The sequence below is a fragment of the Papilio machaon genome, chromosome 1 (genome assembly GCF_912999745.1).
Source record: "Papilio machaon chromosome 1, ilPapMach1.1, whole genome shotgun sequence".
NCBI lineage: Eukaryota > Metazoa > Arthropoda > Insecta > Lepidoptera > Papilionidae > Papilio > Papilio machaon.
This window is the reverse complement of record NC_059986.1, coordinates 6,672,031-6,694,682: the sequence shown is the minus strand read 5'-3', so window position 1 is coordinate 6,694,682 and position 22,652 is coordinate 6,672,031. Positions and strand designations below refer to the sequence as shown.

Below are 22,652 nucleotides of genomic sequence, written 5' to 3'. Positions count from 1 at the left end.
CCATTGTAAGGGTTGGTTACCACAAGTTATATGACAAAGCGAAATACAAATTTAAATTTAGAATTGGAGCGAAATTCGTACCAATCATCAATCAATCAATCAAGAAAGTCGACATCAAGATAACCTGCATTTAGCATAGATTAATGATTTTTAGACGTTAGATTTTGTAAAACGAGTGTTTTAAAAAATACGAGGCTGTTTTTGTAGATAGGCTGCACCAGTGTAAAATAGAGCCTGTAAGACGAAAATTGTATCAGTAATGTTACTTTTTTGCAAGTTTTGTGAGAAAATTGATGACTAGATTGTATAAGATATTGAAATATTTTCTTATCCTGATGGTGTCAAGTTTGAAGCTACGCATGCTATGTAGATAACGGCTAGAACACCAAAGAAAATCAACATCTATGTTTATTGTAATTTAAACCCATAAGGATATTATATACATGCGACAGTTGCATATCACAATATACGCTGTACACTCCCACATTAGAAGAACTTGTAACATTGCACGGTTAAACCGATGTCTTGCCTTCACCTTTGAATAAAGTTATTGTGAATATAATGTACAATCTTGCAAGTTGACGACACAAAGTATCGTCAAGATGGATTTCTTTAACAATAATTTTTAGTTTATTAAGGCCAGTTAATTATAAATATTTATGAACCATATTTTTTTATTTCTTTTTCACCTACCTAAACATATATGATACATACTTAAGGCAAAGAAAGTCATTAAATTTTTCTTTGCCACATGTATTTCTCTAAGCAAATTCTACTTTGATGAGATTTTCATTTCAAGACCTGTGGCAGACAAAGAACAGCACCAAATTGTAACACTGATCAGCTGATCTAATAAAATACTCACGGGATTTGAAATTTTGCACTAGTTAGAAAAAATATAAAATTATTTAAATTGAAATATCTATCTGAACATACTGGATTTTAAAAGTAAAAGTGCTATAAATTAAAATCGTTGTCTTAGGCCAGGTGCCCGCCGTAAAGCTTATTCACAATTTGAAGTGCTGGTTTTATAGCGTACGTAAAAACGTCGTTAGGAAACATATATTTCTTTAAAAAAATCTTTACCCGTAAGTTCCTGGCCTGTTGACGTAAAAGCTGCATTTAAATATTTTATGGTATAATTATTTCACTTAAATACACTCATGGGCACATTTAACCGTCCACTCATCTCGAAATGCATATCGTTTGTTTACTTTACCTTACACTTTGACTACTAGGCGTAACTTCATAAGTGGGTATATTTGAAATAAACAAAACCGTAATACCCGCGTTTTGTTTACTTTTGAGGCTTTTATTCAACAGTAATCAGTTTAGTCGAAATTTGACAGTCTCGCCTCACATTCAAAGTTAAGCGTACATTTGTTTTAAAACAATTTGTAATCTTTTTATTCGAATAAAACCGAAGTATTGGAGGGCTTTTATCATTTACACCCAAAAAAATGTCACTGGACGCAGCTGGAGCAGCCAGAGCTGTGGCACTTGCAGACGCTGGGTTCAGCCAGCGTCGAATCGGACGAATGCTTGGATATCCACGAACCACTATCCAAGATGCTATCCGGCGTTACAAAGAGAATGGTTCCTACACAAGGAGGCCTGGGAAAGGTCGCAGAAGGTGTACATCAGAAAGAGATGACCGTTACATCGTCTCGAACGTTCTTCGAAATCGGTTCACGACAGCTTCAGAGGCTCGCAATCGCTTGTTTGAGGTACGAAATGTAAGTGTGAGCCTAAGAACAATAAGGAGAAGGTTAGCAGAGAAGGGTCTTGGATCATTTCGACCAGCTCGAGTCCCAGAACTGACCACAGCTCACAGAAAAGCTAGACTTGCATTTGCTCGAGAACATTTAAATTGGACTTTGGATCAATGGAAGGCAGTTCTCTTCTCTGATGAATCAAAAATCAGTTTACGAGGTCCTGATGGACGTCAGCGTGTGTATAGACGCTGCGGTGAAAGGTTTGCTGAATGTGCTGTGGTCGAAACAGTGGGCTACGAGGGAGGCTCGATAATGGTGTGGGGTGGCATTTGTTACGACGCCCGTACAGAGTTGGTCGTCTTTGATAGAGGCAGCGTTAACGCTCACAAGTACGTAACAGAAGTCCTAGAACCACATGTGATGCCTTTTGGGCCATTCATTGGCGATAATTTTGTTTTAATGCACGACAACGCTCGTGCTCACACCGCGAGAATTGTTACAAATTATTTGGATACCGTCAATATACAGCGTTTACCATGGCCTGCTCGGAGTCCTGACCTGAACCCGATAGAGCATGTATGGGACAACCTAAAAAGACAGATTCGGAGTCGCACACGAGCTCCTACGACCATCAGTGAGCTAAAAACTGCAGCCGTTGAGGAATGGGGGAACATTCCACAAAGTGACATCCAAGACATACTGGAAGGGATTTCAAATCGCTTACAAGAGGTCATTAGGGCTAGAGGAGGAAATACATATTACTAGTGCGATAATTTAGAGCATACTTTTTTTTATTAAGATTTTTTTTAAATTTTTGTTGTTTCCAAGAAAACTGCATATTCTTATTTTTATTTATTTTTTGTCTAAATTAAATCACTTCACAACTTACACATGTTGTATTTGTTTTCGTAAAGGTTCACCCAATGAGCCATTATAACACAATTCATTTAATTACCAAAGAATTTTAAAGAAATCGACAAAATGTAGGTGGCCGGTTAATTGTGCCCATGAGTGTATATAACAAACCTAACATATCTATGTTATTATTACTTAAATAATAAGTATTCACAACAAACAATCAAAAATAAATATAGATAATGCCACACTCTATTTTCCACTGCATATAATCACGATCCATAAACCTAAGTAATTCAAAAGCTTAGTTTCTTCTACTATAATAGAATGGTATTTTCGTATTGTTTTGATGCAACAACTTTCAACTTATACATTGTTTGTGTTCTATGCATAAAACAATCAGCAGATAGCCTTCGTTTATGTAAACAGCGCAATGAAAACAAACAATTACGAAATATGGCGTGGTGGACATTACAGACGAGCTTTCCCGCAACTCATTTCGAATTAATAGTGTTTGTCGTAGTATTTTCATTTCATATCTAGCTGTAATGTAGTAATGAAATCAAAATACCGACGCTCGCGTGTTCTTAATTAATTACTTTATGCAATAAAGACAAACACTATGATGTCAACGTTATACGAGGTCTAATGAAAATAATGGGATGTGATGGAGTGGATATGATATCGGCCCCGTAGAAATGATCCAGGATTGCGGTTTAGGGGGAAGGGAATTTTATTAAACTCTATTAAGGCAGAGAATAATAAGAAAGTGGAATACGGACTAAAAAAAATTAGAAGTGTAAGAGAAGAGAGAAGTGTATGAGTGTAAGTATTGACTATTATAACACTTGGCGACTGTGAAGATTATACGAAATACTGATAAATTGAAGAAAATCAAATAGAAAATTCTCTATTGTTACATTCCAACTATTGAATGTTTATTTAATCCAGGCAATATATCTTCCATATATCCTTTATATAAAATACAAAACGAGAACTGTATAAAGCATTTAAAAGGTTTCACAGTTGTCATTTGTTATATTGAATTAGGTACTGCTTACCCCTTTGGCTGTCGCCATTACGATTTTTGTAATACAGCTAAGTAGGGATAAAGAAACGACAATTGAATCCGTACAAAGAGCTGCACTTCATTGGAAAATCCTTAATGAGATTTATTACGATCGAGGCAAAATGGCCACTCGTAGGTTAAGAACATAAGTCGTAACAAGATAAAAATGTAATAACATATTATAGTTGTCCACACAATGAGTATTAAAAGATAACACTTATCAAGATACAGATCATCCAAGATACTAAATGATCACGAGATACTAAATGAGCACATGTGCGAGACGCGACGCGACCGCGAAGTCTTCGGATTAAACACTCGCCCTGAAGATGGACCCCCGATGGGTTCGAAACTAGTCGGTGCCGTCACCGGACGATCAAACGTGAGTTAAGCCGTTTCTTAATTAACTAAATGATCAATAAATTCTACTACATTTTCTATTAACATAATTAAAAAGCTTTTTCTCTAAGTATGTTATATTTTGCTCGGGTTTTCGGAAATGATTTTGGTGGTCTGAAAGTTAAAAAATTTCGTTCGATGGATGCCTATCGTGTCGTCTATCAGACATGAAAGTGTCAGGTCAGTCCAATTAAATTTTTCAGATTCTTTTGTACTACCTGCCCAAAGCTATTTTTTCTACTTTTTAAAGATGTGATAAAGAAGCTGAGTACATGAAAGAGTCACAAGACTGATAAATGCTATGTTGCGGTTGTTATTGAACAATATTGACGCACGAGTTCTTGTTATTCTCTTCTCGTTCCCGATAAGACTTTGATAAGAATGATGAGTTGTTGACAGGGAATAATATACACAGATTTCAAATTGTGATAAACCATAAAACTGTATAATTTAATTAATCATTTCTAGCACCGTTTATAAGCTTTGGAACCAAGCTTAAACTTTTGTTAAATATTTATGGTAATAGTTGATTAATATAGTAATTTATATATTGATCTTAAATGCTAGTTAGTATTTAACTCTTTCATAAATGAAGATTAATTTATTGCCAGTGTCTATTATAAATTGCTATTAAAAAGGCTGTGCCGTCGTCGGCGCGCTTTTTACAATTTTGAAGGACGACCCCTTTGCACCATGCGAACTGCCTGCGCGCGACTATTTTTATCGCAATCACAGCCGCGCTATAGAAAATGCATTATTTTCAGCTGGGACTAACGCAAGTAGGCTAGAAGAAACTTAGTATATTTTTTACATTAAGCAAAAAAATAGACACATTGAATAAGTGGCAACCAGGAGGCAAATTTTTAAATCAAGTGATTCATATTTTAATTACTTTGAAGTAAGGCAGCTTTCATGGAGAATAAACTAAGTATGGAGTGCCTTTAGAGTGGGTGGAAAACAGTGTGAAGTAAAAGATAAAAATTGACCATAGCTTTGGCCCCATTGTGACAGGAAAGCAGTAAGAAAAATTGTCAAACAATTTACATTAAAGTCAAAAGAACAAAAGGTTGATTCACCAGTAAATTGAACACATGAGTTTTAAAACACATTTACTATTTAGCCTTTACAATATGCACATATATTGTTTACAGATTACATATACATTAAAGAAATCAAATTATAAAAAAGAATATATTAAATTTGAATAATTTTAAATTACTTCAAAGTAATTCTCAATAAGTCATATTTTAACACAACTAATAACGAAAATATTTTACATTTCACCAATAACATGCTTAGATAATGGAATAAAAACAAGTTCAGCTATAATCCATATATTAATTACATTTTTAGTGTGTGTGACACTTAATTATATCACAGGATGTTAGCAATAAGTTTCATTTAAATATTATTAATCATCCCAGTTAACTTGGTGACAATCATGCCAAACAAAAGTACCTTTCATACTCTGAGGGGCTTCCAGTGCTAAGAAAAGCGGAGCATGTGCCCCACGCTCTGGTGTAAAGTCCCCCATACCATTTGTCATATCAGTTTTAATGAACCCTGGATGAACACAATTGATCGATACATTTTTACCCTGTTTGCTGAACTCACGTTGTTGGACAAAGGTTAGAGCGGACAATGCCACCTTTGACACTTTATAGTCTCCATAATGACCAGCAAATGACATATAAGAGTTTTTGCCATTCTTTGCTGCTTGAAGAAAATCATCAACAAACTGTAAAATCTCATCCACGCTCAGATCTTCTTTAACCAATGTGTCAAGCCAGTGTTGCTTTCTGATATTTGAAAGCAATCCCCAATCACTGCTTATGTTAATAACGCGAGCGTCATCATTTAAGAGTGGATAAAGGATTTTTGATATCGTTAGCAAACTGTAAAAATTTGTATCCATAAGTTTTTTTGAATCCTCATACGACGTTATAGGTTTATCGAAATCTAAAACGCCGGCATTATTCACCAAAATATCTATCCCCGTGTGATGTTTAGATATATACTGTGCGAACTCTTGAACACTAGTTTCATTCGTTACATCCAACGTGTGAAATAAAGGTTTTAACCCTAAGTTCTCCAACTTTTTGATGGCTTGTCGACCTCGCTCTTCATTCCTAGCTGTAAGGTACACAGCTCCGTCAAATTTGTAACATAAACCTTTAACGATTTCAAATCCTATACCTTTGTTGCTTCCGGTTACTATTGCTACTTTGGTGTTCATTTTGTACAAAACAAGTTAGAAACAATACAAGTAAAACATACGAGACATATTACGCTGTAAAAATAAATATTTGTTATTTGACATTTTAGCTCCCGGTAATTTTGACGTTTTGTAGACAGAATCAGAACTAGGCTAGGGTTGTCGATGTCCATTCTACCTTTGAATGAATTATCGTTTTTCTCAAACTCACTGTTTCGGTTTTTTCTTTTTTTCAGATAGAAAAACCTCAATTTATCGAAATTATCTCCAGATGATTCATAAGGAGCAAAACTAGAAGTTTTCAAGAAGAATAAAAGGCATTTTCAAAAATACGTAGTGTATCACGTAGTAGGTAAAAAGATTTTATATTATATATTTGAAAAAATAGAGCGCTACTTGTGGGTAGCGCGAATATTTGTTACAAGGATTGTATCGTCAATTACGTCAAAATTATTATGAGATTTTTAATTACTTCACTCCCGGTATGAATTTTGAAATTTGGAAAAATCCCTATACAATTTTTGTCGATGTCGATTGTCCCAAATATCGTGCTAGAGTCAGTTTCCGATACTGATCCTATTTAAGAAATGAAAATGAAAATCGCAAAATAATCCTACAAGAAACCTAACTATTGGTCAATTGCAATAAATATATCAGTGTGCGTGCGAAAAGATATCGCATATAATAGTTTCCACCACTGACCTCTGTAAATGGACAGGCTATAAAAAGCTGTATTTCACGTCTATTTCAATCTTGCCCTTTTGATATTTTTATGTATATAGACCGATAAAACTGAGATTTATGATCTGATTTACGTGATTCATCCTTAGTTCGATGCAGAATAAATGTCGTTTGGATCCATTTTTTTATTGTTTGTCAAAAGTATTGTGTCATTGATTTTACAGGGTTTTTTAAAACTTTAATTTTAGCTTTAACTTTTGTTGTTATTTTTGGGTAAAAAAATTAACTACATAATTAAGATCCTATACATACTCTACATTATTTGATTTATTTCTGGTAGTTAAAAATAGTGTTGTAGTAGACACATGAATATTAGTTAACATGCCAATAGCCTTTATAGTTAACTTCGTTTGTATTTTTATATCAAGTTTGTGCCTTGTATGTGGTAATAAATGTTTTTCTTTCTTTCTATAGTTATATCGTGATATTGTAGTATTCATAAGTAAAGACAACTCATGTAAATTTAATTTAATGTTGCAAGATAGTACATGTACCCTCTAAAAGGTTTTCTTCATAAATACATTGTAGTATGTTGCTTTTACCAGGATTATTTTTATTCCATTGCAGATTAGATGTTTAAATACTGAGAGTGTGTTTTAAGATTCAAAGCCAACTTAATTAATTTATTACAAATAAATCACAATCTTCAACTATTTACAAACAAAGTAATTCGCCAATGATCATGGATACACACACATAATCAACTCAAGTTTATAAAAATAGTGACTCTTATCATACTCAATTTAAAACATACATTTTGTAAAATAAATGTGCTAACTAATAACTTAATCAATTTTCACTGCAGCGTAAATTTTTCTAATGAATGTGTAAGCAGCGAAAAATCCTATTGTGCCAGTCAGTAACCAAAATGTTAACACCATAAGACCTGAAAATGAAAAAAAAAAATTAAATCAGGTAATAAATAAAAATTCGTCTGCATAATATTTTTTTCTTTTGTATTACCTGTGTAGCCAATATACAGCAAAGTTGGTATGAATTCCGTGATCTCCAGTTTCGTAAAGAAATAAAATATTGAGTATATTAAGATGTATACACTGGATCCTCCGGAAATAATAAAACTTTTCCACCACCAATGATAATCCTAAAAAAGATATTTTAAAATTAAATTATAAGTAAAAAATGATGAAAGTAAGATTTATAATTAAATTAAAATATATTTACCTCTCCACAAAGTTGGAAATAAACCAACACAATTGAAATTTGCGAAACTGATATTACCAAAATGCAAAATACTAAGAATAAAAATCCAAATAAATAATAAAATTGATTCTCCCAAAGAGCATTAAAAATGAAAAACAACTCAATAAACACTGCGCCAAAGGGTAGTATGCCAGCCATCAAAATGCTGAAAACAATAAATAATAGATTAATATCAATTATGTCAGCTCAAATTAAAAATTGATTGCTTGCTAAAATTTGAATACTAAATATTTTCTTACCAGACAAACACATTCATATACCAAACTTGTTCTGGTACTTTTCTTGGAATAAAATTAGTTCTTACAGGATGTTGAAATGGTTGCTTTCTGCATCCAAAGTAGTAACCGAAATATACCAGAGGCAATGATATGCAAAACCATAAACACAATAAAGCCATCATAGTTGAAAACGGTACTGCACCACTAGAATGTTTACCCATTATAAAGAAATTCAAAAAGAAACATGTCCCAAATACAATAGCAGGGTAAAGAGTGGCTGTAAGAAATGCGGCTTGTTTCCATTGTTTTCCCTTCATTGTGTTGTATAGACGAGCAGAATAATAACCGGCAATGAGGCCCATGAACACATACAAAAATATTGCAGCAGTCATCAGTGCACCTCGACTTGCTGGTGATAACATGCCTAACATAGCAATAACTGTAACAAAATTATATGCTACACAAAACGGATAATATAAACACAAATTATTAGTTATCTATATAAAAGAAAGTCGTGTTAGTTACACTATTTATAACTCAAGAACGGCTGAATCGATTTGACTGAAAATTGGTGGGCAAGTAGCTTAGAACCAGGAAACGGACATAGGATAGTTTTTACCCCATTTTCTATTTTTTATTCCGCGCGGACGGAGTCGCGGGTAAAAGCTAGTATGTTATATACTTACATATAGTTATCAGTGCCATTAAGAAAATTTGTATACCACTCCCTATAACAGCTGCAAAAAGCATTCTCTTAGGAGGTGGCCTGAAAACATCACCATGAACTAATTTCCAACCAGTTTCCTCCATCATGTCATCAATGCTTTCATCTGAATTATATCTTGCTATATCTCTTCGCAATGTTCTGACCATGATCATTGTTAATATACCTAAAATATACATAACCAATATTATATGAAATTCAACCATAATATTATCTCTACTAATATTACAAAGAGAAAAGATTTCTATTTTATATTTTTGTATGTAACAAATAAATTCATAAACTACTGGACCAATTTCAAAGAATCTATTCCCATTACAATGCTACATTATCACTGAGTAACATATATATATATATATATCTCTCTATAAAGTTGTGTTAGTTACACTATTTATAACTCAAGAACGGCTGAATCGATTTGACTGAAAATTGGTGGGCAGGTAGCTTAGAACCAGGAAACAGAAATAGGATAATTTTTACCCCGTTTTCTATTTTTTATTCCGCGCGGATGGAGTCGCGGGTAAAAGCTAGTAGATTATATTTATAACTTGAAATTTTGTATTTTTAATATAGTGCAGACAAATTACATGCAAAAGCTTTTAAATGAATTGATCTATGAAATTACTTAATATTTATAAAGTGTAAACCAACCTGACAAAAAGAATAAAACCACAATAGAGTTGATAATGGAGAACCAATGGATTTGAACATCTTTCATGCCTAAATAAATATCCCATCTGGATGCCCAGCCTATTTCGGATTCTCCCCATTCCACTGCATATGTAAAATACAACTTTGTTCCTGTGTCTTCATTTACCAGCTGTGGTTTTGCATCAGATGGAAATTGACAGGAAAAATCGTCATTAAAAGTCAACTCATCTTTATCCACAGAATATGTTTCCATTTCAAAACCAACAACTCTGTAGGAATCTCTGAAATAATAATGTCTAATAAACATTTTAATAAAAAAAGCACTAAAAATAGAGTGCACATTTAAATGATAGTCTTAAAAATTGTGGTACTATTTAATTGGTCATAAATTAATGATAATTAAATTAAACTAAATAAAATTATATTCATATATGGTTACAGTTGAACCTTGATAAGCCTCTATATGAGAAGGGAGAAAAATATAGCAGTCCCTTGAACTCATGCTTATGCAGGTACAACTTTATTTACAAAAACAGAGTGTGAGACTTACTGACTGTACTTGTGATATTTGAGTAGTAGTTTCAAGTGGTTATGAATAAATGCTTTTCCTTTGGACATAAAACCTAATCGATAACCTTGTTCAATGGTCTTTTCTGAAGTCTCACGGTTAATAACTCTTGTAGCCACCGGTAAATTGTCAATCAACCTGAAATATGTTTGAATGGTTAAAAAATTATTTGTACCGTTAATATGACAATAATCAATGATGAATCAATTACTTACAAATGTACAAAATATTCATGTTCTATTCTACTTGCAACTTCTTCTGATTCTTCAACACTCCAATTGATTGGATCATTTTTTTTATGGCACAAAAGTCTACATTTAATATTTTCAGCCATATGTACATCGTAAGGGGTATCAACTATTCGATCACCTCGTAGAACTTCGCCCAAATTTTCAGATTTATACGTAAAGGACCCATTTTTTGGTAAGCACAAGGGCAGTGAATAATATTCATACGGTAATTGTGTATGAATGCTGGTCATTTTAACAGCTCTCACTTCAATTCTTTGTCCTTTCTTAAACTCGACTGGGGCCACACCAGGCACATAAAATCCATTACTAAATAATACTAAATTAAAAAACACAATAGACAGCGATAAAGAAACCTGAAAGAAAATAAATCATTTAAGTATGACTTAGTTTTCCGATACTTTAAAGCTTATGGTGTCGCAAATACATACCGTAAACATATTTACAAAAGTAAAAACTACTCTTCAATCAAAATAAAAAACACGTTCTCCTAAAATACATTTTCCTTGTTTGTATCATTCATCAATTATTTAATATTAGGGATACAATTAGTTGGGATTTGTGATGTTCTAGGAATAATGAGGAAATAGGAATTAAAATTGTATAATTTACGAACAAAATGTCAACATTTGTGTCAAATATAAATAGTCGATGGTTTGTTGGTTCCACAGAGCAACTTAAACTGGAAGGTAGGTAGTTTCTAGTTTCATTTTTTCTTTTTATTAATGCCCACTGGGCCATATAGGATGTAACACATACCTACATGTATTAAGTTTTTTTTTTGGTTTAGTTTAAAACTTTGCCAATACCTCCAAATTCAAAATCCAAAGCCTAGTGTCAATTCAATTAGTTTCATTTTTCATCTGTGATGGACGCATGGCATGGTCATGGTGGATCGAAACGCGTCGATTTTTAGTTAATGTTTTTTTTTTGTTTTGTTTGTCTTTAATGAATTGAATTTCTTTAGATAACAATTAATAGATGTGAATATAACTACTTAAACATAAAACAACCACAAAATTGTACAAAAATTGACTAAAAACAATTTCTTTCAAACAAAATTTGAATGCTACGAATATTGTGACCCGCGAGGTTAAATTAAACAGCTATCAAAATCGAAGCAAGATGGTTCAGGTAATTGGTTTTCCCACCATTATCCTTTGCTGCAATTCATTGAATTATATTTCTATGGTAAATTGTAAAAAAAAATCAAATCCAATTTCCTTGTTTTTGTGTTCAAAATCTAAATAAAGCTTTTTATCAAATTATCCAAACTTCTATCAATCACAGTACTTTCAGAAGAATAAATACTATTTATCGTGTACATTTGAACTATGTAAATGAATAACTGTATTTATCCAAATAAGCATAGGTTTTATCTTGTATAGTTTACACCCCAAGGAAGCAATGTTAAGAAATTTGTGTTTTCTTTTGTGATACTTAAATAAACTAAGTTTAAATTAAAAATTTTGCAGGCAATTGAAGAAACTGAAAATCCTGATCTACCTCAAGCGGTGCGGCTGCTCAAGGAGATGAACACAAATGTGCAGCAAGTGTCGCAACTTGTAGACAACATGTTGGTCCGAGTCAGAAGTGGAGAACTATCAACTGACAAAGGATTGAGTTTTCTTGAGATGAAATATCAAATGTTACTAAGTTATTTAATCAATTTAACATATATTGTTCTTCGCAAATGTTCAGGTGAAAGGATTGAATCAGATCCATCAATTGATAGACTAGTTGAAATAAGGACAGTATTGGAGAAAATTCGTCCCATAGACTCTAAGTTGAAATATCAAATAGACAAACTAGTGAAGACTGCAGTTGTTGGTTCAGTTACTGAAGATGACCCACAGTCATATCATGCTAATCCCGATAACTTAGTAAGCAAAATAGATGATAATGATAATACCAGTGATGAAAGCGACAATGAAGAATCCAGAAAAGATAAAAGTAGTAAATCAAATATATACGTACCTCCAAAATTAGCAGCAGTTCATTTTGATGAGAGCACTTCAAAGGTTGAAAGTGAAAAGAAAAACAAAGAGAGGTCAAAGAAACAATTCCTTAATTCTAGTGTAATGAGGGAACTTCGCGATGAGTACTCTGAAGCACCTATGGAAGTAACCACAGGGAATCATGTGAAGCATTCTATATCTAAATATGAGCAAGAAAAGACTGAATATGAAGAGAACTATTTAACACGTCTACCCGTTACTAAAGCTGACAAGAACCGTAGAAAAAAACTAACAACAGTGGGTGTACTTGCTGATGAGATAACTGGATCTCGACAGACATCTAGAAAACATAAGCTGAAATCCAAAAAAGGTAAAGGTTTCAAAAGAAGGCGAATTCATTGAAATCTGTTTATAAATAACTTGTATTTTTAATGTAATGGAAATAAAAAATAATGTATCATAAACCTATAACATACATATTAATAAACTCTGTTATGAAACTTGGTACAATATCAATAATTTAAAACAGTACATAAATTAAGATGATTTGCAGGTAAATGAATAGTGTATTTTATAAACTGTATTTTGCTCTGTTTTTAAAAATTTCAAAGTTTAAAATCATAGATTGTTGGAGCTAACTTGATTGAAAAAGTATTTTGTTATAAAGTATAGCTTCAGTACACCAGTTAATTATATAATTAATTAAAAATATCCAAAAAATACATATATTAATTATTTAATTTTGAAGTTGTGCTCAACTACTATGAATACTAGCTATAATACTCAGGTTAATATTAAATTATTAACAATATTATGACATGATCACTATCATTATTTTATATTTGTTCAACACAGAGGATTTTCACATTTTTTTAAACATTTATTACGATTTTTTATATATATAAGGTAAGTATAAAATATATCTAAAACAATGTTCCATAGAAATGATTAAGTAACTTAAACTTAAGTACATTGAACAATTTTTTTTACATGAATTAACAAAATTCTATGATACGCAATATTATATGTTCAATTTTTTATTTTTAATACTTAATGGTTGTTTTATGGTTTCATTTTGTTACAATCTAATGTTCTTATTTTTATACATTAATTATTAAGCACATTACATGAAGTATTTTCTATAAAGATGACATATTCCTATAGTTAGCATGGACATGATATTGTAAGAACCAATACAATATGTGTTACTGGTGATTTTGTGTGCAGATAACTTAAGTATCTGCTAGCAATAATTATTTATTATTTATTTATATTAATTGAAATATTCGAAAATTCATGTTTAAATATGTGAATTTAAATTTGGATTTCAATGAGTAACAATTTGTTTTTTCACGTTTGTGTTCCTTATTGAAATTTTCTTTAAAATATTAAGATAGCTAGTTGAAGATGTTTTTTTTTTGTTTTTAAAAGATTATTTTTCAGTTTGGTTACTTTTTTTGGTATAGGTTATCATTTCACAAAGTACATAAAAATGTTATAATAGCTTGATTCTAAGCTATATTCTGAATATTAATTATTGCCTAAAGACAAATATATGACTAGCCGTTGGTTTCCAAGACCAAAATCTCTGTATAAAACATATCATTATCTCAGTCATTATCTTTGAAAAAAACAGAGAACAATATGTTTTAAATGAGGATCTTGGTCTCGGAAGCCCACAGTTAAAATACATATATTTGAAAATAAACAAATCTCTGATGATATAGAAGCAGCTAGCTTAAAGGTCGAGCTTTTTAAAATATATAACAAATATTAATTATACACAGCAGATTGTATTATAGTAAAAATTGTATGTGTTTTAACATAATGTAGCTCTGTAACGGGGCCTTATACATGTGCAAAGTGAGATTCAAAATACAAAACCATAATTTTAGTTTCAGTGATATTTGTGACAACGATTATTTATATTTTGAAGCTATTTTTTTACAGAATAGAAACATTATAATTATTTAGATAGTCAGCACTATTCTAAGGTTTATTTAAACATTTTTTTGTATTGAACTCTGTGGACAAAAAAAAGTAATTTTGTTGGAATTTTTTCTGCTCTGTTTTTTTACATCTTTACTACCGCATTTTATTAGTTTGAAGTGTAACTGAAGAAATGTTAGCGAATAGAGCCTTCAGCATTGCAATGGTTGTTATCATTGTAATTTAATTTATGTTTCAGGTGTTTCGTATTTTCTAAAATTCTTAAGGAAGTTTTGATTTTAGGTTTTTAGATTCAAATTCGTTTACCAAAATGTATTTTTTATTAGCGATTTAAAAAAATGTTGCAAGATCTTTAAATGTATGTTAGTTTTATTTAATTTTCGTAAGTTGATGTTTTGTTTTTTGTTTTCTTAATTCCTTTAGTTTTTTTTCTTTTGTATTAATCAACAACTATTGAATAAAATATCAGAAAAATAATTTTATTTTATTTAATCAACAATTTTTACAACCTGGGAAAATCTTGGAGGCCCGAGGCTGGATCAAATGATTGGTATCGCTTTAGTCGCATCTTTCTGATGTGGTCTATGGGTGTGTGCGTGTCTAGGCATTGATAATCACCGCGAGGGGGCGCAGTTCCGTAGTTCTGTGTCAGCTGCGAGCGTATGACCCGGTTCATCAACCATATTGGTGATGGCATAGTAATCTGTAAATTTAAAATACGTCGATAAGAACGAAATATAAATTGTTTAAAACAGGTCCGTGACGCATGTATTAACTGAATTTGAATTAATTTTTAAAAATTTTAAATTTACAAACTACATGACAAAATATTAAATTTTGGGATTATACCGGTTTCAGTACAGTCGGATGGGGATTCCTGTAATCATCTTGTTGTGTGGAAAGATAGTCCATTATCCCGAAATCCGGTGGCAATTGCGCCAACCCAGCCGTTTTCATAAGTCTATTTCGTCCTGGTGTACTAAAATTGAAAATAGTATAACAAGAAAAAAACCATAGATACTTGCAGCTAATTCAACATAATGGACTAAATAGACGTAGCCGTAAAGCGCTGGGATGATAGTCGTTTAAGAAGTGTGTAGTTGTATAAATTCTGGGTTCGACTCCCAGACTTAGTAAATTTTAGATTACAAATTATAGGCTAGTACGAATTTTGGTGTGGTCTTTTTTTAAGACAGTCTTCAATACCTCTGAATGAAGCAGAAAAACTGTGAAAAGTATGCAATCTCTTGAAGATTGCAAACTTTTTCAGTTTAGCAATCGAAGAGAGAAATAAGCTCTGGGGTCGGTTAATAATCAGACTGATTCAGGGATGTTTTTAGAGGATACTACTTACTCAGTGCAAGGATATGACGTAAAATTAACTAGTGGCTTGTAAATATAAACGGGGTCCTTTCTCATAAAAACTTGCTGCAGCATATGTCCAGTCTCAGTGGGCCCAACGCCTTGGTCATGACTGCCAAGACGTAAGTATGTACTCAGGTGATTGCTCAGCTGATCACGATACACGTAATTATCTTTTTTCTCAGCCCGTACCACCAAGTCCCAGTTCTCAACCTTCACGTTAGGACTGTATTTGTTTTTACAAAATAAGATTTGGGGTGGCTTTTTCGCCATTGGGTTTTTAGTCCTCATTTTTTGAGTATTTTTAAAGAAATAACGAAATTACCGAATAATGATGATGATGAGCAAAATGTACTTTTTATATGATTGACGTGAAACTATTTTTTTTATTGTATGACATAAAATAAAATGATTAATACCGTTGCAAAATGTTAAAAATTAATAGATTATGAAAATGTTCGAAAATAATTATAATCTTATCCAAAATTAGCTGTTCTATTTCCGTAATATATGTAAAAAGTATAAATATAATATGTAAAAAATATATGTATATTTTTTTTAGATTTAAGTATTAAGCTTTAATTTTTACGTTTATAATTACACTTTTTTAGCTCTTATTTAACGTAACAGGCAGCCTGCTAGCCGTTGAATAATTAAATTAATAACGTTTGATTCTGAATAAAATAGCAAAAGGTCTATTCATTAATAATTTAATAATATTCAGTTGGTGTCTGCGGCGGTGCAGTCGGTATCGTGCTGACGCCTTTCGTCGAAGACTGTTCCGCCACACTAAGTTCTCTTAAAGAAACACTTTTGAGCGCACAAGCGATAAAGATTTCAAAGAATTCAAAAAATGTTATCTCTATATTTAAGTTAATAATCTTTTGTTCTTCGCAGACTTTGGGAAATATACGTGAAAAAATCGCTATTATTGATGTACAAGGAAGATTGTTGAAGTTAAATAATTTCAAGCCTATTTTCTTTTGCTTCTTCATGTTTTGTATAGTAATTTCCTCATAGGAGTCTGTAAATTAAATCAGTGTAAAATTATCGTATATGTTAATAATAATCAGCCTGTATCATTCCACTTGGTCGTAAACTCATAAATCTTCTACAGTTATGAGCGATATATCGTAGTTCCTATCCCCTTTTCGTCCAACTTTTATCGATCGTTTCATACAAATCGATCTCACCCTAAAATTTATATATTAATTAATTTACACTTACCTAGAACATATGTGATTTCATTCCCGAAAATGTAGATATTCTGTCCAAAACGGGGATTGTCAGATTCAACGTAGAGATCATTCGGAGTTTTCACTTTTAAATGTGAGGGAGGATGTACGGCGCGTATGAACGTCAGGAGAGTATGCGGTTCTCCTAAGCTTTGATACAATTTGTATAGAGGTTTTAAAGGCATAAATACCCCATAACCATTAGTAAAATTACCTGCACAGAAAAAAACTATTATTATATCTTCATTTTACTGCTACCGTACTGTTTCTGATAGAAAAAGCACTAGCCTTTAAGCTATGGCTGTATTGCTAGACTACTCACCTTTTTGTTGAGTCACTCCTGGTAAAATGTCTTTGTCCATAAATTTTCTAAACGCGTTTGCTAATATTGTGTCCGGTTTTGGACCCGGTAACGTTCTTTTTGCGTACAGTTTATTGGCTACCGATATAAGGCTATGTATAAATTGCCAATAGTAAACTGGCTCGAAGGGATCGTGCGGTGAACTCGCAAGCCAACGGGGATTCTGAGCAAATATGTTGTCGATTTGTACCAATGTTAGTCCCTTCTCATGTATGTTGCAATCGTAATACATTTGCCACAGGTAGAGCCGAATCAAAATTGGAGTGAAATTTATTTTTTTCGAGTTGCATAAAGTGCAATATTTGTAATAAATTCTTTTCAAATCACTTTCATAGCACCGCAAAGAATTATCCAGCGCTCTGAGCTCGAATTCGATCAAATCAGCGGGAATATTTTCGTCGATTTCACCGCAATCTGTCAAACGCAAGTTATCGTACAGCTTTTTATTGGACTCTATGAATTTGTTGATCATGGCCAGTCTGATTTGTTGCTGCTTGTCTATATTTTTGATCGCCTGTTTGACATGATATCGAAATCCCACCGAGTTGTCGATTATATCGAACTTGTAGGGCTCAACAGTTTGATCGTATTTTATACCTTTTGCGTTAGTAATATCTGTGTCTTCTGCATTCATCGCGTCTAGATTGCCGTCTTGAAATAATTGTTTACTTTTTAGTATGAATCCGTTGTTGGAGACTAGTATCCCCGCACCATGTTTCTGGTTATGCTTGAACTCCCCGGTGTAGTGAGCGCCGAGACTGAGCCCAAGCTGCAGGAGTCCGCAGCCATGCCGCTGCCCTCTGAGCCACTGCCCGCGGTACATTATAACGGGCGGCTGAGACAGGGTGTTGTTACAAAAAGTATCCCAAATGTACGTGCCGTTGCCAGACATAACACCATTTTTCCATTCTCCTCTATAAAACTGCAGAATAAATGTATTACTTAATTATTTATTATCATAGATATTCTCCAATTGATCGAAGCAATGTGGTTCCAAGCATACTTTATGCCAGCAGTTCCACAAACTTTTTTGGCTATGAGATACTTTTCATAAGCGGAGTATTTAACGTAACCCTAGATACTAATATGGTCATATCAGTGTCATTAAGACCTTTCCACCAAAATAATTCTTTACCAATAATTAAATAAAAATAATCATTAAAATAAATGAATGTGGAAAAAGGTATGAAATTGTTTTTTAATTTTCAAAATTTTCTGGCTTTATCCTCAGCTAATTAAACCTTATAGTGCCTCTTTAGAATATAATTTATTATGATCAGTAGCTATTTTAGTGGACTCCGTAGAAAGTTTTTAAGTACAAACTTTAAGTATAGCTGCCCAAGGCAGTTCTCGTAGTGGAGAATACAATTTAAATTATTTTTTTTTTGTATTCAATTGTAACTTACATCGTGATTGGGCCATACCATCAAGCCTTTACCTTCTCTAATGTAAAGATCCCATTCCCCTTCGTACACACTTTGGGGACAGTACTCTCTGGATCCATATCCGTGGCGTACGTTCTAAGATAAAGATTGAATCACTGGTAAGTCAAAAAAATTGTTTCATAAATGTAACAAATCGTGAAACGCCACGACTCAACAGACGGCTGACATAAGGAAGTTTTCGGAGTTGCGTCTATCGTTAATGCGTAAAAAGACAACATTCAACTATTACTTACATAAACCCACTGACCGTCGTAAGAATTTTTAAACGTTTCTGAGTAATATATAGTTCCCCGTCCATGCTTAGTACCGGTGTACCATTCACCAATGTAGGAGCGTTGTCTCCGAGAGTCCACGTACATGCCTTTACCGTGACGCAAGTTACCGGCAAAATCCCCTTCGTACCAAGTATCATCTTTCCATTGAAGTACTCCTCTTCCATTCATCTCATTGTCTTTGAAACAACCCTGTATTTCAAGCAGATTTTCTTCCTTAGATTAACTTCTTAGTAACCCATTGAATTTTAAGCAACGATGATTCCTACCAGAACTGTGCGATAGTAACTTACTTGACCTTATCCAAAAAAAGCCAAACATCGCAAAAGGAGAGTTCATTCTATCAACTATTATTATTTTGATCTTGTAATTCATGTATCTTTGTCGGATTTGTTATTATTCTAAGTAAAATTTTTACCGTGTACACAGTTCCGTCTGCCCATACATAAATGCCGTCACCGTGCATAGCTTTCATAGAAATGTTTCCCTCGTATAAATTACCGTTTCGAAATCGAATTATTGCTCGTTCGTCTGGAGCTGTCCACCAAGACGTAGGTATTGTATCCTCCTGAATCAAAACAAATTCTAGCTTTCGAAGAAATAGTAATGGGTTTCTTGATAATATCTAAGCCTTTGCTTAGCGATTACCACATGTTAAAAGTTTTTTTTTATTCACGTACACAATAAAGAAGAATATACCTACTAAGTTTTTTATTGATCATCTCAGAAAGTCAACCAAGATACCTAATTAATAAAGATTAACAGTGGTAGACGCCAGCAACAACATCTGTTGCACGAATTGGCCGGCTTGCCTGGTACAATACCTCGACCACACAGAAGACAGGCGTGAAGTGGAAGAAATTCCGCGTCTCGTCTGATGAGTGTGGTGCCGGAGTCCTAATTTTAGTGTTCTTTCCCTTTCCACTCTTTTCTTATAAGGAAAGGATGGGAAGGGAAGTGGATTTGATGGAGGAGGGGATGCACGGGAAGGCGCAATATTTTCTTTCTGAGCGACTCCTCCGTCGATAAAAGGTAGGCAACGCATTTGCAATTGTGGACGTCTATGGACAGCAGTCGCTTCGCCATTTCGGAGAATTCATGTGGCCGCTTGATCGTTTGCCACCTTATAATATACAAAAAAAAAAAATATTCCTTGCAATACCTGTGCCTCATCCAGAAATTCGTTTTTTGATCTTTTTGACTTTGATTTGGCTAAAAGAAAACGAAAACGATCAAATTTTATTTCAAACATTACCAAAACCAAACATGGACAACTAACCAAGATTTTTCTTTTTCTTTTGTGGAAATATACTGCTGCTGACTTTTCCAAACTCTTTAGTTCCAAAACTTTCTTCTTTTTTAACTTGACTTATTACTTCCCAAGAGTCTACGATGCTGTCCAACATGGAATTAAATAAACAGGTAACGATCTCTTTCTCCACCGTGCCTTTTGGCCGACTCATTAGAAAAGTTGTGGAGTCGCAGCCCATGGCTATAGACAGCTTACTCGACATCAGATTTCCACCAATATGTCTCGCTTCAGATACTGATCTTCTTGATAAAATCAGTGAACTGTCTCGCCTCGTGGCGATAGATCTTGGAGTATCCGAGAAGAGCATTATTCTATTGTTAAGATAATGCAATTAAACAGGCAGTAATTTCATGCATAAACGTTAGTAGAAAAGATATATAAAAATATCTTGGTTAAAAGGACGACACAATCTTACAAATTGACATAATAAGATTGACATCTTTCAAGTTCATTAAAAACTTTGATCATAAATTAGTAAAAGTATTTAATGTGAATTTCTGACTGTATCCAAAATAAAAGAAGGAATTAAGGACCAAACAATTATATTATTTCCTACCTCTTGTCGGTAAAAGTTTCTAAAACATCTGGTTTACTAATATTGATAAAGCGGAAATTCTTGTTATAAAACAACTTTGTTATGTGGTTGAGCAAAAAATTGCTTCGCGCTTTTATCATATCAATTCGGGTGAAACATACGACACATGGTACAATTGTTCAAATTGCTTGCCACATTATTTTCACAATTCTCATGGTCTCATTGAATAGTTCTAATTAATGCATATCGCAAATTCCAGACCCACCAGTAGAATTTAGACTTTGGTTTTAAATTTAAGTCAATTTAAAAATGTTAATTGCAATAAAGTTAACAACAATGACAAAATAATTTTACTTATTTATTTTTTTAATTTTACGAACATTACCTTTATTATCAAAATGTATACAAAGCTGTTATAATAAAACAGGGTCATCATAAAAAGTTAATTAAGTTTCGTATTGGTTTATTTTTACAAGCAGTCTAACTTTATTTTTAATTCTAGGTCTTGAAGGTCTATCATAGTGACTTTGATGTCTCTGAGTAGCACCATCCGTCTTATAAGAGCTTGGAAACTCATCGTTTAACAAAGATCGACCTAGCGGTAGAAAATAGGACGTTATAAGGTATTTTCGGACAATAAAAAATTAGAAAAGAATCTAAAATATTTTTAACCCATTTTTAAAAACTTCCAAGTCCTCCAAAAACGCCAGAAATCTGAACTATTATTAAGATTAGCCTGCGATGATGTATCGTCTGGCTCCAGGGGTATGTCCTGATGTGGAATCTCTTGTGTTGTGTTTGCATCCCCGCAACATGGACATAAAAAACTTAATATTGAAAACAGCATCAGCACCTTAAAATAAGATTTTTTTATTTAATAAGATTCTTCAGTTCTTGAATTATTTCTATTTTATTTAAAACTAGCTTTTCCCGCGACTCCGTCCGCGCGGAACAAAAAATAGAAAACGGGGTAAAAATTATCCTATGTCCGTTTCCTGGTTCTAAGCTACCTGCCCATCAATTTTCAGTCAAATCGATTCAGCCGTTCTTGAGTTATAAATAGTGTAACTAACACGACTTTCTTTTATATATATAGATTTGTTATCAAAATGTATTTAAAAAAGAATGCAAATGTGAATCAGTTTTACAAACTTATTATTATTTTCAAATCCTGCCGTCTTGAACTGTATTCTAATACATGGTTTAAGGTACGTTGAGGAGAAAGATAAGCTACAAAGAAATCAGAGAAATAATATTAATGAAATAGGTAAACAAATTCGATTATAAATACCTTTGACATCATTTTTGTATCAGCCTTTTATGTGAATATCCGTACAACACAAACGTTGCTATTACACTAACATTCGCGAATGATTCCTTAATCATTTCTTTAATTACATCAAGTTATGAAGCTGGTTAAGTTATAACATTTGTACATAACTGGTATAGTTATAAACACATGTTAATACATATAGCGTGACTAGACCAGAGTTTTTACCACTGAAACGCACCATTTCCTTTGCGTATAATATAACGCAAAGTGATTATTTAAGTCGAGTTAATACAATATCGAATGACTCCATCCAAGATAAATATTT

At 32.8% G+C, this 22,652-nt stretch overlaps 5 protein-coding genes across 5 annotated transcripts; 1 reads left to right on the top strand and 4 right to left on the bottom strand.

The window, feature by feature from the left end:
- Positions 1 to 5,320: 5,320 nt before the first annotated feature.
- LOC106719907 (carbonyl reductase [NADPH] 1) lies at positions 5,321 to 6,424 on the bottom strand. The gene has a single exon (XM_014514386.2). It carries the CDS (start codon positions 6,272 to 6,274, stop codon positions 5,450 to 5,452), a length of 825 nt encoding a protein of 274 aa, XP_014369872.2. The 5' UTR covers positions 6,275 to 6,424; the 3' UTR covers positions 5,321 to 5,449.
- Positions 6,425 to 7,205: 781 nt separating this feature from the next.
- On the bottom strand, positions 7,206 to 11,076 carry LOC106719846 (transmembrane 9 superfamily member 4). The gene is made up of 9 exons (XM_014514304.2): positions 11,056 to 11,076; positions 10,592 to 10,980; positions 10,359 to 10,514; positions 9,809 to 10,089; positions 9,120 to 9,323; positions 8,455 to 8,872; positions 8,177 to 8,360; positions 7,958 to 8,096; positions 7,206 to 7,880 (listed from the first exon to the last, which is right to left on the bottom strand). Exons 1-9 carry the CDS (start codon positions 11,062 to 11,064, stop codon positions 7,780 to 7,782), a joined length of 1,881 nt encoding a protein of 626 aa, XP_014369790.2. The 5' UTR covers positions 11,065 to 11,076; the 3' UTR covers positions 7,206 to 7,779.
- Positions 11,077 to 11,495: 419 nt separating this feature from the next.
- On the top strand, positions 11,496 to 13,041 carry LOC106719906 (neuroguidin). The gene is made up of 2 exons (XM_014514385.2): positions 11,496 to 11,758; positions 12,100 to 13,041. The coding sequence occupies exons 1-2, from the start codon at positions 11,750 to 11,752 to the stop codon at positions 12,982 to 12,984; spliced, it is 894 nt and encodes a 297-aa protein (XP_014369871.2). The 5' UTR covers positions 11,496 to 11,749; the 3' UTR covers positions 12,985 to 13,041.
- Positions 13,042 to 15,034: 1,993 nt separating this feature from the next.
- Positions 15,035 to 16,185, bottom strand: LOC123721419. The gene is made up of 3 exons (XM_045680123.1): positions 15,887 to 16,185; positions 15,382 to 15,511; positions 15,035 to 15,235 (listed from the first exon to the last, which is right to left on the bottom strand). The coding sequence occupies exons 1-3, from the start codon at positions 16,183 to 16,185 to the stop codon at positions 15,035 to 15,037; spliced, it is 630 nt and encodes a 209-aa protein (XP_045536079.1).
- A 419-nt stretch (positions 16,186 to 16,604) lies between these two features.
- On the bottom strand, positions 16,605 to 20,936 carry LOC106719783 (radial spoke head 10 homolog B). The gene is made up of 8 exons (XM_045680119.1): positions 20,487 to 20,936; positions 20,370 to 20,419; positions 19,626 to 19,775; positions 19,169 to 19,399; positions 18,897 to 19,010; positions 17,452 to 18,412; positions 17,122 to 17,343; positions 16,605 to 16,918 (listed from the first exon to the last, which is right to left on the bottom strand). The coding sequence occupies exons 1-8, from the start codon at positions 20,824 to 20,826 to the stop codon at positions 16,605 to 16,607; spliced, it is 2,382 nt and encodes a 793-aa protein (XP_045536075.1). The 5' UTR covers positions 20,827 to 20,936.
- Positions 20,937 to 22,652: the final 1,716 nt, after the last annotated feature.

What these genes read in the sequence shown, in the direction of transcription:
- LOC106719783 (XM_045680119.1), bottom strand. Translation starts at nt 20,826, where the DNA reads ATGCTCTTCTCGGATACTCCAAGATCTATCGCCACGAGGCGAGACAGT. An exon ending in ACGACGGTCAGTGGGTTTAT is followed by an intron (nt 19,011 to 19,168) that starts GTAAGTAATAGT and finishes TCTTTATCTTAG; the next exon opens with AACGTACGCCACGGATATGG. An exon ending in TGAAATCACATATGTTCTAG is followed by an intron (nt 16,919 to 17,121) that starts GTAAGTGTAAAT and finishes TTTAATTTACAG; the next exon opens with ACTCCTATGAGGAAATTACT.
- LOC123721419 (XM_045680123.1), bottom strand. Translation starts at nt 16,185, where the DNA reads ATGAGGACTAAAAACCCAATGGCGAAAAAGCCACCCCAAATCTTATTT. An exon ending in ACGTCATATCCTTGCACTGA is followed by an intron (nt 15,512 to 15,886) that starts GTAAGTAGTATC and finishes TTTCAATTTTAG; the next exon opens with TACACCAGGACGAAATAGAC. An exon ending in ATCCGACTGTACTGAAACCG is followed by an intron (nt 15,236 to 15,381) that starts GTATAATCCCAA and finishes TTAAATTTACAG; the next exon opens with ATTACTATGCCATCACCAAT.
- LOC106719907 (XM_014514386.2), bottom strand. Translation starts at nt 6,274, where the DNA reads ATGAACACCAAAGTAGCAATAGTAACCGGAAGCAACAAAGGTATAGGA.
- LOC106719846 (XM_014514304.2), bottom strand. An exon ending in CATGAATATTTTGTACATTT is followed by an intron (nt 10,515 to 10,591) that starts GTAAGTAATTGA and finishes AACATATTTCAG; the next exon opens with GTTGATTGACAATTTACCGG. An exon ending in GCTGTATATTGGCTACACAG is followed by an intron (nt 7,881 to 7,957) that starts GTAATACAAAAG and finishes TTTCATTTTCAG; the next exon opens with GTCTTATGGTGTTAACATTT.